A 15,449-nucleotide genomic window follows, 5' to 3' on the forward strand; every position below is an offset into this window, starting at 1 on the left:
AGGTCACAGCAGGACCTCCATGCCCAGAAGGCCGCACCCCCTTCTCAGGGTCTGGGGGCCTCTCCCCGGACAGTTCTTTCCATCTTCCACCAGAAATGTGCCCAAGGTGTGTCAAAGGGTGTGACTGTTGGCAGGGACAGAGCGTGGACGGAGCTGGGGCTCCACACGTGCTCAAGACCCCCTTGTGGTGCGGGACGGGAGGCACGGATCACGGCCAAGGCCAGCTCTCCCTGTGTGGCCAAGGACTGGGGCAGAACCGCACAGAGGCTGGGGGCTCTGAATTCTAACCTGGCCTTCCAGATCATTATGAAGGTCTATTTGTCTAGGTAGGAGGTTACAACATATTATGTACAGCAGGTGATACCTTGACTCATAACTTTTAAATATGTAGCGATATGGTATGGGAGCAAATGTTCGCATGTGTGTATAGTTCTAAAACTTTGCTGGTATCACATCATGATTAAGTGGGAGAAAAGTTTTTTTTAAATGTTTATTTTTGAGGGGGGGGGGAGGGGAAGGGGCAGAGAGAGAGGGAGACCCAGAATCCGAATCTGAGCTGTCAGCATAGAGCCCGACGCGGGGCTCGAACTCACAGACCTCAAGAGATGGTTAACTGACTGAGCCACCCGGGTGCCCCAGAAGAAATATTTTTTTAAGTTCTTTGCCCATTTTTCCATTGGGTTATTGTGTATTTGTTTTTGTTTTTAATATTTGGTATCGTATTATTTCCTTATATAGTTTGGATATTAATCTCTCATCAGGCATGTGGTTTGCAAACATCTTCTCTCATGCCGCCTTCTCGTTCTGTTGGTGGTCCCCTTTGCGGTGCAGAAGCCTTTAGTTTGATGTAGTCCCGCTTGTTTGTTGCTGCTTTTGTTGACTCTGCTTTTGGTGTCCTATCCGTGCCTTCGTTGCCAAGACCAGATGAAAAAAAAAGGGGGGCTAATGACTCGAATAGACATTTCTCCAAAGACGATACACAGATGGCCAGCAGACACGTGAAAAGATGCTCGACGTGACTCATCGCCAGGGAGATGCAAATCAAAACCACCATGAGATACCCACTCATGCCCGTGAGGACGGCTCTTCTAAAACAAACAAAGCAAAGCAGAAGAAAGTTCTGGCAATTCTATGGCGAGAAAATGTGGAATACACGTAAACTAGAGCATCGGTCAGGCTTAAGAAAGGAAGGAAATCCGTTTGTGACGACGTGGCTGAATGTGGAGGACGTTGCACTAAGTGAGATGAGTCCATCACAGAGGAAGGAATGCTGCGTGGTTCCCCCTGGAGGAGCCTGCCAGGGTCAGACTCAGAAGCAGAGAGGGAAACGGAGGTTACCGGGGTCCGGGAGGAGGAGAAAGTGGGGAGATGTTCAACCGGTACAAGTTCCTCCAGTTATGCAAGATGAACCCGTTCTAGATTTCTGCCGTGCCCCACGGCACCTGTGGGGAACGACACGGTGTCGTGCGCTCAGAAACTTCAGGGGCTGGATCTCATGCTGTTCTTACCACAGACAAAAGGGACAGCAGGAAACTTCTGGGGGTGACGGATACATCCATTGTCAGGACCGCGGGGACAGTGTCACAGGTGCGTGGATATGTGCAAAGCCGTCAAATCGTACACGGCACACGTGTCCCGGTTTCTGTGTCTCCGTTATTTCTCAACAAAGGGGTTTTTAAAAAAGAAAGAGAGCTCGCGCTTGGACAGCTGGGTGTGCCTGCCGCTGGCCAGCTCGGGCTCAGTTTCCTCTGGGCGAAAGTATAAATAAGTTAGTCCCCATTTCACTGGATTATTGAGATTATCGAGTGACGGCACCAGCATCATCCTAGCATGTAATAAGTGCTCAAAAATATCACAACTTATTCTGCCTTATTTTACTTCGTGCATGAAAACATCTTCTCAGCTCGTCAGTTATGTACTTTGAGGCCACAGATGAAGTCCTCTGCGTAGCAAGAATTGCGGGTCCCCCCTTTGCAAGTTGCTCGCACCACGGTCTGTCCTCCGTGGCTGTTGTGATGTGACACAAACGCCTGTCGGTCGGCTCGTCAACGTGCTGTTCCCTTGCAGATGCCCCACCCTGGGTCACCCCGCTGTGTTCCCCGTCCCCCAGCCCGGTGCCCGTGGGACAGACACGCCGGTATCCGCCGCAGCCTCATACTGTCTTGCACCAGCTTCTGGACGTCCTCTCCTCGGAACGGATGACACACTCCTGTCCATCCGCGGTCGTAAGAGGGGCTAACGTCTGGTGTCGTGACAGCTGCTCCTAGCCCCCCTTGGTTCTTCTGTGATCTTTCAGATGAACTTCTGAAAGATTCCGTGCCCCCCACCTCCCAAAACAGTTGTCTTTTGGCTACCGTATAAACTTCTAATTATAGGGGCGCCTGGGTGGCTCAGTCGGTTGAGCGTCCGACTTCGGCTCAGGTCATGACCTCGCGGTTTATGAGTTCGAGCTCCGCGTCGGGCTCTGTGCTGACAGCTGGGAGCCTGAAACCTACTTCAGATTCTGTGCCTCCCCCTCTCTCTGCTCCTCCCCGACTCATGCTCTATCTCTCTCTGTCAAAAATAAATAAACACTGGGGCGCCTGGGTGGCGCAGTCGGTTAAGCGTCCGACTTCAGCCAGGTCACAATCTCACGGTCCATGAGTTCGAGCCCCGCGTCAGGCTCTGGGCTGATGGCTCAGAGCCTGGAGCCTGTTTCCGATTCTGTGTCTCCCTCTCTCTCTGCCCCTCCCCCGTTCATGCTCTGTCTATGTCCCAAAAATAAATAAACGTTGAAAAAAAAATTTTTTTAAATAAATAAATACTTAAAAAAATTAAAAAAAAATTTTAATTCTAATGATAAATTAATCCTTAAAGAATTAGCCTAATTAGAACATCTTCCCATCCGTCGTTTGTCTCCAGTCCTCATTCACTCACATAACATCTGCATTGTACAGTTTACCACATCTGAGCACCAACCGTAATGTTATTCACCTCACAGTTTTGCTCAGATTGACTTCCTTTCAAAACATACATACCAACTTCTGCTTCTCCTTGCCTTGATATCACTGAATTCCAAGGTTTCATATACTAAATATGATTTTGTAATGCAATTAAGATGAACGTATAATAGTCAAAACAGACCCATCTGTGTGCCCCCCAAGGTCACCACTGGCCCGTCTCACACCGGCCAGTCCCGCCCAAGAGACCGTGGCCAGGGCCTCGGCAAGGTCAAGTTCTCCCTGAGAACCCCTCCCCATCTCTTTGCAGCGGGCCGAGCAGCCTCCTTGTCTCTCTTCCTACTGACCTGTTGGTATTTGTTTTATTTGGTTGTTATATACTTTTTGTATGCTTTGTCGTGTTTGGTTTTACGCTTTCCACTTAACGACGCTTCTTAACATTTTCCTGCTGGAGACCCCATCTTCTTTCTTTTCTTCGGAGTCGTGGAATCTACATCATGGCCTCTGTGTTACTTCTTCTGTTAGGTTGGTGCTCACGCCTCCCGAAAGGCATTCTCGCATTTGTGTTTCTTCGCTTGTCAGAGTCCATGAATCTCCGTATCCTCGTGTACACGTTTTATTACAATGACAGCTGTGCAATTTAAATAAAGCTGGAGATTTGTTTTATCAGCATAACAAAAACGATTCTATTAGTAGCTGAAATTTTAATAGCTCTGTTGACATAATTTTTATCTTTTGAACTGAAATGCGTAGGGAAGAAATCATTTTAGCACGAAGTTAAGCTGGCTAGTCATTCGGAGTTAGTTGTGAGACGGTCACAGCTGCATTTCAATTGATTGGCATCTCGACTTGTCACGGTGATGCTGAAAAGGCAAAAACTCTTCAGGTTATAAAGGTATTTCTTTTTTTTTTTTTTTTTAAGTAATGAGAACAGAGAAGGTGTGGTCATACAAAATGTTGAAAAAGATTAGAGCTTTAAATCCTTTTTTGCTCTGTGTTCTGTCACTTTAGAAGAGGACGAACACGGAACCCGCGTCCCTCAAGTGCGTCGCCATCCCACTGGCGAGAAAGAAGGGTAGCCCGCCTTTGTTGCCTCAGTAAGGACTAATATTCCTATGTTATAGATGAGAAAACCAAAGCTAAGAGACTAGCTGACCAGTCGAAGGTCAACAAACTGAGGAAAACTCAAAACGTCACCCCTGATCCGGTGCACCTGTCTACGCAGCCAGTGCGTGCAGCCGTTGTAGACGTCCCTGATTAAGTGGTCCTCGCGTTTCTGGGAGGTGGCCCGCCCCATCTGCAGGCAGCTCCCAGCTCAAGGCCGCTCCTGTCCTCTGCTGGCATCTGCCTTCCAGAAGCATCTACCCTTGTCTCCCCCACCCCCCACTGTACTTTCACAGAAGAAGCCTCCCATTGAGAAAAGTTCCTAAGTATCGGAGAACTATCAGTCCCTCCACGTTCACGGCTTTCCCACTTTTGATCTTTCAAACTCCATTTACTGAGCACTCAGGATTGTGACCCGCTTCAACTTTTATTTAATTTGGTGTTATCGTTTTCTAATCTGTCATCCTCAAGTCTGACGAATAAATACTTTTAGCCCCGAGACTTTCCTCTGTTGCCAGAGGCCTGGCATTTGGTTCGTTGGTTGGTTGGAGTTGGGGGTCTGGGGTCAGCTGGATTCCAATCCTAGTTCCCAGAATGGGACCTTTCTGGAACAGAAATGGCCATCGCAGCTTATCAGTACACCGTGAGAATTGACACTGTCCGGGTGTTCAGCATGGTGACTGACTCGTGCCATATGTCAGCACGTGGTGTTTGTTTTATTTTGTTTTACTTCCATGGCACGGAAGTCCTGCTAGGAGCTTCGTGCGGGGCTGGGACCACGGAGCTGTGGCTGCCTCACCACCTCCCCCACACAGGGTCTGGCAGCTCCCGGAGCCTTCGCCTCGGGGCCCCGTTTAGTTCAGGGAAAGGGGGCTGGGAGCGAGGGGGCTGAGACCGCCTTCCTGCAGATGCCTCGCAGGACGGCCCCCACCTGGACTCGGGAGGCAGCTGTCCTGTTCCTCATAGGTTTGACAACAGCAAATGTGACTGAGCCTACCCCACGCCGGCCCAGGACACGCAGAGGGGTGAGCTAGGGGCAGCCTCAATTTCCTTGAGTTAACTGAGAAAGAATGAGCACTTCATGTGGGAAGTGAGGGCTCCGGGTCCCCAGTCCAGACCCACACTGTCAACGAGCCTGTGAGTCTGGGCCAGCCGCTTCCCGTTCCTCTGCTCCCTGCCACATAAAAGTTTGGGACCACACACTTGCTGGCATCCTGAGGTTCTAACCACCTGCTAGAATTCATCAGTTCATAGAAAGGGGTTCCACCTGAGAGTCTGGGGTCAAGTGGAGGATTCCATGGGTCCATTTCATCCCTGCTCAGGAAGAAGAAAGGGCACCTCCTTCCCGAAGGTCGGCGGGCCTCCGGGCTCCCGGAGTTCCTGTGTATCTTCAAGGTTTTAAAATTACCACCTCTGGTTCCTATTCCTCTCTGACATTGCAGAATGGTTATTACTGATGATTAACCAAATGAACGTTTAAATTTTAGAAGTCAAGCCACTTTTAAAGGCCCATTTTATACAATTTATGACACTTTCTCCCTCTCTACCCTCATAATTCCGAAAGCTTTTATAAGTATAAATGTGTGCTAGGATTCGCTTTAGGTTTTTCCCTTCTATTTACAGCAGGTACGGGTGCTTTTGGTTTTATTAAGCCTTTTAGCGCTATTTAACTTTTAAACTAAGCATGTATTGCTTTTAAGAACTAATCCAATAAAGACGTTCAGAACTTGAGACATGAAAATAAAACGTGATCCCGCTATTTAAAGAACCATCATGAAAATGCCGACGTATTGCTTCCCGGCCTGTTCGTCTGCCTCTCCTGATGCTTCCTGCGGGTTTAGTAACATACGCGCCTCTTGTCTCTTTCTGTTCGTCCAACCCAAGGACAGCATTTCCCAGATTATCAAAACATTCTTCAAAAACGTTGTGTCCATGTTACATACACGTTAACAACAGGACAGCAAAAACCAAAATGCTTTCAGGCGCCCTCACCCACGTGGGCGGTACAGTCCCATGAGGGACGCAAGGCTCGAAGTGTTTCCCACCTCCAGTTGAGGATCCACAGCTCAGAGGTGGGACGGAACTTGGGTGGTTCTGCTCACAGGCTCGGGTACCATTTATCAGCTGTGTGACCTGCAGCCCAACAGTGAATCTGAGATTTATTGAGTCCAAAGGTCACGTCACCATAGGGGTCCTGCTTAAGGAAAAGAATAAAGACCTCACTCTTGAAAAGTTTTCTAAAATGTGATCCTGTGAATAAATTGCTTTCACCCCTCCCATGGCCATGCAAAGGCCCCGTGCACACGAAGAGCCCAGAGCTCAGGCTTCACTTGCTTTAAGATAAATAAATCTGCCTCCGCCTGGGCAAGAGACTTAACCTACCTTCATCTGCAAAATGGGGACAACAGAAGTGACTTTACCTTTTCTTAATTTGGGACAACTGAAATTCTCGATTACATTACCAGACCATACTCTACACTCTGCAAGCTCATCTCTTTTGCTAATAATAATAATAATAATAAAACAAAACAAAACAAAACAAAACAAAACAAAACAAAACCATGGCCACCTCGGGAAGTTCTTGGGGAAAGCGTCCTGTGTCAGGAAAAGTAATTAAGCTCTGGGGTCCTAAAGGAGCCTGGGAAAGTCTAGGCAAAAACTAGGGAGGTGGGTCTATTTAAAAACAGAACTGGACTTTGCGAGTTTTATCATGTCTTGGCTTATTAAATCCACTAATTGAGAATTAAATTTTCCAGATTGTTACTTTTATAACAGCACTCGAGTGTCAGAAAATCCCCTGACCGGTCAGCACTGGATACAAGTAGAGAAGATACGAAGTGACTGTGGGTTAAGCACCACCCCACCCCAAACTAAGTACGTTTGCTTAGTGCTTTGTAATTTACAGCGACTTACCTTTCACCGTCATTATCCATCGGCTCAAACAACCCCCCGAGGCAGGTGGGACGCTGGATACTAGCCTCTTCTCAGAGACCAGCGTGCTGAAGCTGAGCTCGGCTGGGGGGTCGGGTCTGTCAAACATCACCCTCCTAGACTCTCAGGAGGCCCTTCGATTTTGTGGGCGTCTTCAGAAAACCACCCGATCTTTGCATAGGTGTTCCTGAAGCACTCTGGTCTACGGAGGGCGGCCCAGGCTGCATGGAATGCCAGTGGGCACCTGACCACAGGCAGCTCTCCATGAGTTCGTCGGGTCGGAGTTTGAGCTTATCCTCCAAGTGGGCTCAGATGTGTGATTTCATTGAACACCTGCAGTTACGGCCGGGTACAGATCTGCTGGGGGAGAAGGATACCTGTCAGTTCCACAAAGTGTCACACACACCGTCCTGGGAATGACCCAAGGACCCCAGGGACTCTCAACAACATGGGCTTCTGATTTAACCTGCCTGAAATCTTAACACTGCAGGTAGGAGGGCAGGATGTGTGCAGGCCTGTCCCCCAGCAGGAGCAACCCTGGGTGGGGGAGCCCCCATTTACCCGTGTGCGGGCCTCACTAGCAGTGGACGCTGAGGAACAGCTTTACTTTCATGGTGTTGTTTGAAAAAGGAAACCCCACTTGGCCCAATCGGGAGGTTATTAAATTCCTGGAAACGGAGCTGAGAGGCCAGCAAAAAAGCCTGTGGTGTTGGCAACATGTAAACGCGGAGGCCCTGGGAGTCCTTTCCCTGTCTGCCCTGGCCTTTATAGGCCCTGAGCAAGGCCATTCCCGGCCAGGACCCTCTCCACGGAGAACCTCCTTCCTCCGGGCACCCCCTCCTCACCCACAGATGAGTGGGACGGGAGCCCACAAACCAGGTTGAAAAAGACAAGAATTCACTAGAGTACTAGGCGGTGGCTCTCCAGAGGACTTGCCACCGCCTCTGCCCCACCTCTCTCCCTCTCTCTGTCTCACGCACACCCCAGACTCAGGGAAGCTGACACAAACATCCTGACGAAATAACCACTCTGAGCGCCTTCTAAGCCTCATTTCCCCGAGGAAATAATCAGCACCTCTTCTCCAAGACAGCTCCAGGTGAGCAAGAAGGGAACACCTTCCCGTGCTCAAAAGTAAAGGCGTTTGCGGCACTGCCCACTGATTCCCGAGCGCGCTCGCATCTACTGTCACAGTCAATTCTCCGAACCCACGAGGTGGCCGGGGCAGGTACGACCTGCCCCCTCCTTTCACGCATGGCACACCTGGGCCCGGGCGCTCGCGCTCCTCCCGGGCTCACGCAGGGAGAGAACACCCGGGAGCCTCCGCCTGTGCGCCCCGAGCCCGCCCCGCGGCACCGGCAGGCCCCCCGCGTGGGCCCGTCCGCGGTGGCGGCCACATGGCCGCATTGTCCCGCGCGCGCGTCCCGCCGAGCCGCGCGGACGCCGGCGCTCTCCGCCAACCGCAGCCCCCGGCCGCCCTGCCGAACCGCAGCCCCCGGCCGGCCGGGCGCGGGGACGCGGCGAGCCCGGGGGCGCCGGGAACAACGTAGAGGGGCGCGCGCGGGGCCCGAAGGGGCGTCGGCGCCCGTGGCTGCGCAGGGGGCGGACCGGGCGGCGGCCGGCGGGCAGGCGGTGAGCCCCGGCCCCCAAAGCCTTCTTTCTTCCCTCGCGCTCGGAGGCGGCCGCGGGAGCTCCGGAAGGGGGCGCAGCTCGCCGTCCCCCTCCGGTCGGTCCGGGCGCGCCCTCCCTCCGCCGCCAACTCCACCCCGAGAAGCGCACAAAGAACGGCGGGGCGGCGGGCGCACACCTCCCGTCGGGGCGGGGCCGCGGGAGGGGCCGGCGCACGCTCCGCCGCGCCCGCCTTAAAGGGCCCGCCCGCTCCTCGCGCTCACCGCGCATGCCCGGCCGCGGGGCGGGGAGGGACCCGAGAGCGGCGCGCGCACGCCCGCGCCGCCCGCCGGAGCCATGGCCGGCGTCCCCGCGGTGGCGGCGCGGCGCTCGTGCACGCGTCAGCGCCCGCGGGGGCTCTGCCCGCGCGCGGGGCGTGTGCAGGACCCCCGCCCCGCGCCTTCCGGAGGTCGCCGGCCGCAGGGCGGGCCAGGCCCGCGCTGCGGCGGGGTTCCGGCTCTCCGATCCGCAGTTTCGGGGCCACTTGGACGGAGTGCTGCCCGGGGGGACCGAACTGCGGGCGCGCGCGCGAGGAGCGATGCGGGCGGGCCTATGCCTTTGTGTCTCCTGCGCTCCCGCGCAGGTGGGCAACCCGCGCCAGGAGCCACTTTGCCAGTGCGCACCGGGACCCCGAGTCCCGCTTTCCGTGTCCGAGGACTCGGACCGCCCTTTGGGGCGGACAATAGACCCTTCTCCCAGTGGCACCGTGGGCTCTAGGGGTGGCTTATTTGGGGACGCTAACGGGACTTTCGCAGGACCGCTCGCTCAGAGCCGGGCCGCTGGCAGCAGAGTTGGGCGCGTTTTCCTTTCTCAATCGCGCGAGGGAGGAGATCTGGGGACAGACTGTCCTCGGCCGATAGGTACGCGCGAGTGTCCCGAGCCTGCCGGTCCCGCATTAGACAACAAAGAGAGGCGTTAGCGGCGGCGGGGGAGGGGCGCGGCCGGGAGGAGGACGGGGCGGGCTGCGGCGAGCGCGGGGGTGGGGGGCGCTCGCTCTCCGCTCGCCCTGACCGCGGCCTCCGCCCGCCCCCGGCCCGGCGCGCGCCAATCGCCTCCCCCAGCGATAGTGTCAGTAGCATTGTAGTGTCAGCTCCCGCCGGTGACGTTGCGCCTCCCTCGTCCCCCTCCGGAGCCGTCTGGCTGCAGAGGCTCAGTCAAGAGGCGGGGAGGAGAGGAGGAAAAAGCGCTGAGTGAGGGCGGGCGGGCGGGCGGGAGGGAGGGAGTGGAGGAGCCGGGGAGGGGCTCCTTAAAGAAACGCTGCTGTCGCTCGCCTGCTCGGTCCTCGCTCGGCATTGTGGCCAGCCAGCCGGGCACTCGGGGGGTACGCGCGGCCGCCGCTCGAGCTTTGCCCCCACCCCACCCGCCGGCAGATCTGGGGTGGGGACCCAGGCGGGGGCTCCTGCAGCCACTGCCCGGCGCGGACCGCACCGAGCGCCCCACTCCTCCCGGCGCCGAGAAAGGAGCAACGGAGCCCTCTGCAGCCGGCCGGCCTCCCCGCCCCTGACCACTCGCTTCCCGGCTGCCTTTGTGGCCGCAGCTTCTCGCCGCCGAGCCGAGGGCCGGCGGGGGCGCGGCGCGCACGGCCGAGCGATGCCCAGCTCCCTGTTTGCAGAGCTGGAGCGCAACGGCAGCGGCGGCGGAGGGGGAGGCGGCGGCGGCGGTGGCGGCGGCGGCGGCGGCGGCGGCGGGGGAGAGACCCTGGATGACCAAAGAGCCCTGCAGCTAGCGCTCGATCAGCTCTCCCTGCTGGGGCTGGACAGTGACGAGGGCGCCTCTCTGTACGACAGTGAGCCGCGCAAGAAGAGCGTGAACATGACCGAGTGCGTGCCGGTGCCCAGTTCCGAGCACGTCGCCGAGATCGTGGGGCGGCAAGGTGGGTCCGGCAGGGATGGGGAGCTGGGGGGGGGGGGGGTGGGGGAGAGGGTCTCGGGCCACCGCCCCGCGGGGAGGGCGCGGGAGGGCTCGGGATCCGCGGCGCCCGCGAGCCTTGACGAGAGAGGAAGAGCCGCGCGAGGGGCCGGCGCCCCAGACAAAGAAAGTGCAGGCAGGCTGTCTCCCGGAGCCGCGCCGCTGCCACGGCGGGATGCACTTCATCCTGCTAAAATCACTGCCTTCTCCCCTAGCGCCCCCCCCCCAACCCACCCCGGGAAATAGAATTTAAATATAAGATGCTTGGGGGAGGGGGCCTTTGATGGGTCCTTTGGGAGGGGGAGGAGGAGGAGTGAGCATCGGATGGGAGGAGGATTCTGGATTTCTGCAAAGCGGAATGGAGCCCAGAGGAGGAACAATGGGTCCCGGGACTGCCCCCCCCTCCCGTCAGTCCCCCAGCTCTGGTGGTGGGGTGGGGGGGGGGGCGGGCGGATCGCGGCTCCGGCCCTCTTCCCCGGACCCCTTCGCCTCGTCTTCAGGGCGGACGGCGCGCCCCGCTGGATCCTAGCGGCATCTCCCCAGCTGACTTTTTCTGGGATTCTCGGGTTTGCTCGGGACGACTGCAGTCACCGGGGGAGGACTGGGCAGCCAATGGGCTGTTCCTCGAGCGCCTCGCGGGTGGAACCCGCTTCCCAGCCGGTGGCGTGGCCTGGGGTCAGTGAGGGAGCCGCCCCCTTTCCGCCCAAAGCGTGTCCTGCTGTCCCGCAGCCCTGGGCGCGGGCGGTCCCAGGTCTCCGCGGTTACCCCGGGATAATGGGCGTGTCTGTCTCTCTCTCCCACTCCCTCCCCTGCACCCGGGCTCCCAGGTTGTAAAATCAAAGCGCTGCGGGCGAAGACCAATACTTACATCAAGACCCCGGTTCGCGGGGAGGAGCCTGTCTTTGTTGTGACGGGCAGGAAGGAGGATGTGGCCATGGCTCGGAGGGAGATCATCTCTGCCGCGGAGCACTTCTCCATGATCCGCGCCTCGCGGAATAAGAACACGGCGCTCAACGGCGCAGTGCCCGGGCCGCCCAACCTGCCTGGACAGACCACCATCCAGGTGCGGGTGCCCTATCGCGTGGTGGGGCTCGTGGTGGGGCCCAAGGGCGCCACGATCAAGCGCATCCAGCAGCAGACGCACACGTACATCGTGACGCCCAGCCGAGACAAGGAGCCGGTGTTCGAGGTGACCGGCATGCCTGAGAACGTGGACCGAGCTCGCGAGGAGATCGAGGCGCACATCGCCCTGCGCACGGGCGGTATCATTGAGCTCACGGATGAGAACGACTTCCACGCCAACGGCACGGATGTGGGCTTTGATCTGCATCACGGGTCCGGCGGGTCCGGCCCGGGCAGCCTCTGGAGCAAGCCCACCCCCAGCATCACGCCCACCCCCGGCCGCAAGCCCTTCTCTAGCTACCGCAACGACAGCTCCAGCTCGCTCGGCAGCGCCTCCACAGACTCTTACTTCGGCGGGGGGACCGGCGGCAGCACAGCCGCCACCCCGCGCCTAGCGGACTACAGCCCCCCCAGCCCCGCGCTCAGCTTCGCCCACAACGGGAACAACAACAACGGCAATGGATACACCTACGCGGCGGGGGAAGCTTCCGTGCCTTCCCCCGACGGCTGTCCCGAGCTACCGCCCACCTTCGACCCGGCCCCCGCCCCCCCGCCTGGGGCGCCCCTGCTCTGGGCTCAGTTCGAGCGGTCCCCGGGGGGCGGACCTGCGGCGCCCGTCTCCTCTTCCTGCTCTTCCTCCGCGTCTTCTTCCGCTTCGTCCTCCTCGGTGGTCTTTCCCGGGGGCGGCGCCAGCGCGCCCTCCAATGCCAACCTCGGGCTGCTGGTGCACCGCCGGCTGCACCCGGGCACCAGCTGCCCGCGCCTGTCCCCGCCCTTGCACATGGCGCCGGGGACGGGCGAGCACCACCTGGCGCGCCGGGTGCGCAGCGACCCGGGCGGAGGGGGCCTGACCTACGCCGCCTATGCCAACGGGCTGGGGGCGCAGCTGCCGGGCCTGCAGCCGTCGGACACCTCCGGCTCGTCGTCGTCGTCCAGCTCCTCCTCCAGCTCCTCCTCCTCGTCGTCGGGGCTGCGGCGGAAGGGCAGCCGCGACTGCTCCGTGTGCTTCGAGAGCGAGGTGATCGCCGCGCTCGTGCCCTGCGGCCACAACCTCTTCTGCATGGAGTGCGCCAACCGCATCTGCGAGAAGAGCGAGCCCGAGTGCCCGGTCTGCCACACCGCGGTCACTCAGGCCATCCGCATCTTCTCCTGAAGGCGGCGCGCGCCTGCGCGCACCCCGCGGGGGGGGGGGGGGAGAGAAGGGGGACCCCACTCCCCTCCCCTCCCCTCCCCTCCCCTCCCCTCCGGCCTCACTCCCCCCACCCCCACCCTGTCCGCGCCCACCCGCCGCCTTGGTGCCCCACCTTCTCCTCCCCACCCTGCTCTCACTCTGAGGTCCAGAGGAGCTTGGAAAGCTGTAGTATCCGCTCATTTTTAAAATGTAATTTTTAAACAAAGGAACTTGCCAGGATATCTGCGTCAAGAGTACTGTAGCCTGGGAAGCCTCTGATCTGAACCACCTGAAATGCATGCTCTATAAATAATAGGAACGGCGACATTCTAGTCATGATAGTTTTTACACTGTACTTAATAGGAAGCTTCCAGAAGAAGAAAACCCCACAAGTTTTCCATTTTCTTAAAGTAGGAGAAAAAAAAAAAAAGGAACAATAATTATTATGATTAAGATGGTAATAATAGTGCTTATGGGATGTGTGGACTGTTTTACGTGTGTTCCCCTCTGTGGCTGGGTTCCTCCGATGCTTATTCTAGAACACAGTGGATCCTTTTTGAATGTTGTGGAAGGGCCAGGAGTTCCTGTGAATCCAGGATACTGCAGCTTTATAAAAGTTAAACAAACTGTAACATATCTCTTATATATTAAAAACGTTTAAAAGTTTTAAAGAGAAATTGCATTAATACAGATTGAAGTATTTTATTCTTTTTTGACTTGAAAAATTATATTTCATATTGCAAAGATGTTTACAAGTATTTTAATTTAAGTTCAGTGAACTTTTTTGTAGCTGGGTTAAATCTTTTTATTTTAGTATGGCCTTATGGCAAAGAACACTGTATTATTTTAATAACCACACAATTGTGACGAAATTACAAAACCATAAAATGTGTAATGTTTTGAACAGTATTCTGTTGGGATGGAGATTTTATAGGTTCAGACAAATCTTCTAGATTTGCTTCACCCAGCATATTTTCTATTCAGTGATATAAAGCATATTTTATTCTATATTATTACAAAAAAAAAAAAAACGGAAACGTATAAACACGTCAAAAGGAACTGTGGATGCTTTCTAACATTTGTATAAATAGAATTCCGTGCAAGCTACGAAAATTCTGTTGGGCCACTATAGTTTTAGTATTCCTATTTTAATACATTTGTTTACCACTTGTTTATGTATATGTAGGTGACGTTACTTGAGCTTAAATGTACTTTACTGAGCAAAGTTTAAAAAGCAAAGTATATTTTATTTTATGATAAAGGGCCTTTAACCTCATGGTCAAATACTAATATTATATTTGCTGAGACAAGATTTGAAATTGTATCAAGAGTTTTATTTTTCTGACATTTAAAGTTCTACATAATAAAGGTAAGACTTAAGTAATGGTGCTACTTTGTTTTTTAAGTATTTCTATATAAATAAAATATTGAAGAAAATCTATCTTGTGTGGCGGCTTGGTGTTGTTTTGTTTTTGTTTTTGTTTGCTTGTTTGTTTCTAAGCCCCTTGGAGCCCACTTGTGTAAATCACTTTTAAGTGGCTGGTGAAAATGTATTCATTCCAGGCATATGATGTCAGTATTTTGTCAATAGAATGGGCTTTCAAAACAGGCCAGAGTTGTGAAGAGCTGAACGTATAGACTGTGGGTAACTTTATTTATTTATTTTTTTTGTAATTGCACGCTTCTACTGAATCAGGGCTCACTTCCCCATTAGACATAGCAGGCACGGTGCCTAGGGCCCACGACACTTTTCAGGGGCCCAGCAAAAAATGTTTGATTGCTTTCAAAATCAGAAGAGAGAAAACCCAAAAGCGATGAAATTCTTCAAAGGAAACGTTTGAATTTTCAGGCCCACGAGAACCTATTAAATTTTCCTGAAACACGAAGGAAATAAAATGTTAAAAGTAAAGTTACATCAAAGATACACTTTAATGTTGATATTATTATGCAGGAAGGAGCCCAGGACACAAGAGTGCTTGGAGCCTGGCAAAGCTATAATCCCGCCCGGCCTGGCCCCTTCCGGGTACAGGGAGCCTAAGGGCTGTGTTTGCTGTTGGAAGTTTCCATGGAGGGTCGCTTCTTGGGGGCAGCTGCGCAATGACGGTTTCTGCTTGCAGAGGACCCCGCTGAATGACGGTTTCTGCTTGCAGAGGACCCCGCTGAATGACGGTTTCTGCTTGCAGAGGACCCCGCTGAATGACGGTTTCTGCTTGCAGAGGACCCCGCTGAATGACGGTTTCTGCTTGCAGAGGACCCCGCTGGATTTGAGGACTGGTCTTAAGAGGCTTCTGCCGGAAAGACAAACTAATTGGTGTTGACAGGCTGAGGGGGTTAACTGTTTGTTGTTGTTTGAGAGAAGTTTTTTTGTTTTGTTTTTAGCAGACCTATACCTGCTGCCTGGCTGTGGGGCTTTGTCAAATGATGGGGCCACCGTGTTTCACTTGACCTGAGCTCTGTCTTCTAGAGAGTATTCAGATATGACCGGACCATGCCCCTGAATTCCCAGCAAACTTTCCAGCGGATCCACTGCCCCCGGAGAACCGTGTCTGCCCAGACTGTGGCAGGCTTCTCTTTTCATCTGTGCGGATGGGTAACATTCAGCAGGTGAG

General features: G+C 54.9%; 1 protein-coding gene and 1 long non-coding RNA gene across 5 annotated transcripts; one reads left to right on the forward strand and one right to left on the reverse strand.

The window, feature by feature from the left end:
- Positions 1-1,852: 1,852 nt before the first annotated feature.
- LOC147580494 (uncharacterized) lies at positions 1,853-8,787 on the reverse strand. 4 transcript variants are annotated; one of them, XR_015252989.1, is made up of 4 exons: positions 7,536-8,787; positions 6,957-7,334; positions 2,805-3,802; positions 1,853-2,573 (listed from the first exon to the last, which is right to left on the reverse strand). It is a non-coding gene; the product is annotated as an uncharacterized LOC147580494 (long non-coding RNA). The 4 variants fall into 4 exon arrangements; XR_015252987.1 differs by having other exon boundaries at positions 6,957-7,331; positions 8,049-8,786; XR_015252988.1 differs by having other exon boundaries at positions 6,957-7,331; positions 7,536-8,786.
- Positions 8,788-9,875: 1,088 nt separating this feature from the next.
- On the forward strand, positions 9,876-12,878 carry MEX3B (mex-3 RNA binding family member B). The gene is made up of 2 exons (XM_086711726.1): positions 9,876-10,512; positions 11,375-12,878. The coding sequence occupies exons 1-2, from the start codon at positions 10,230-10,232 to the stop codon at positions 12,820-12,822; spliced, it is 1,731 nt and encodes a 576-aa protein (XP_086567852.1). The 5' UTR covers positions 9,876-10,229; the 3' UTR covers positions 12,823-12,878.
- Positions 12,879-15,449: the final 2,571 nt, after the last annotated feature.

The sequence above is a fragment of the Puma concolor genome, chromosome B3, assembly GCF_028749965.1.
Source record: "Puma concolor isolate L17-30 chromosome B3, mPumCon1.1.hap2, whole genome shotgun sequence".
In the NCBI taxonomy this organism is placed as follows: Eukaryota; Metazoa; Chordata; class Mammalia; order Carnivora; family Felidae; genus Puma; species Puma concolor.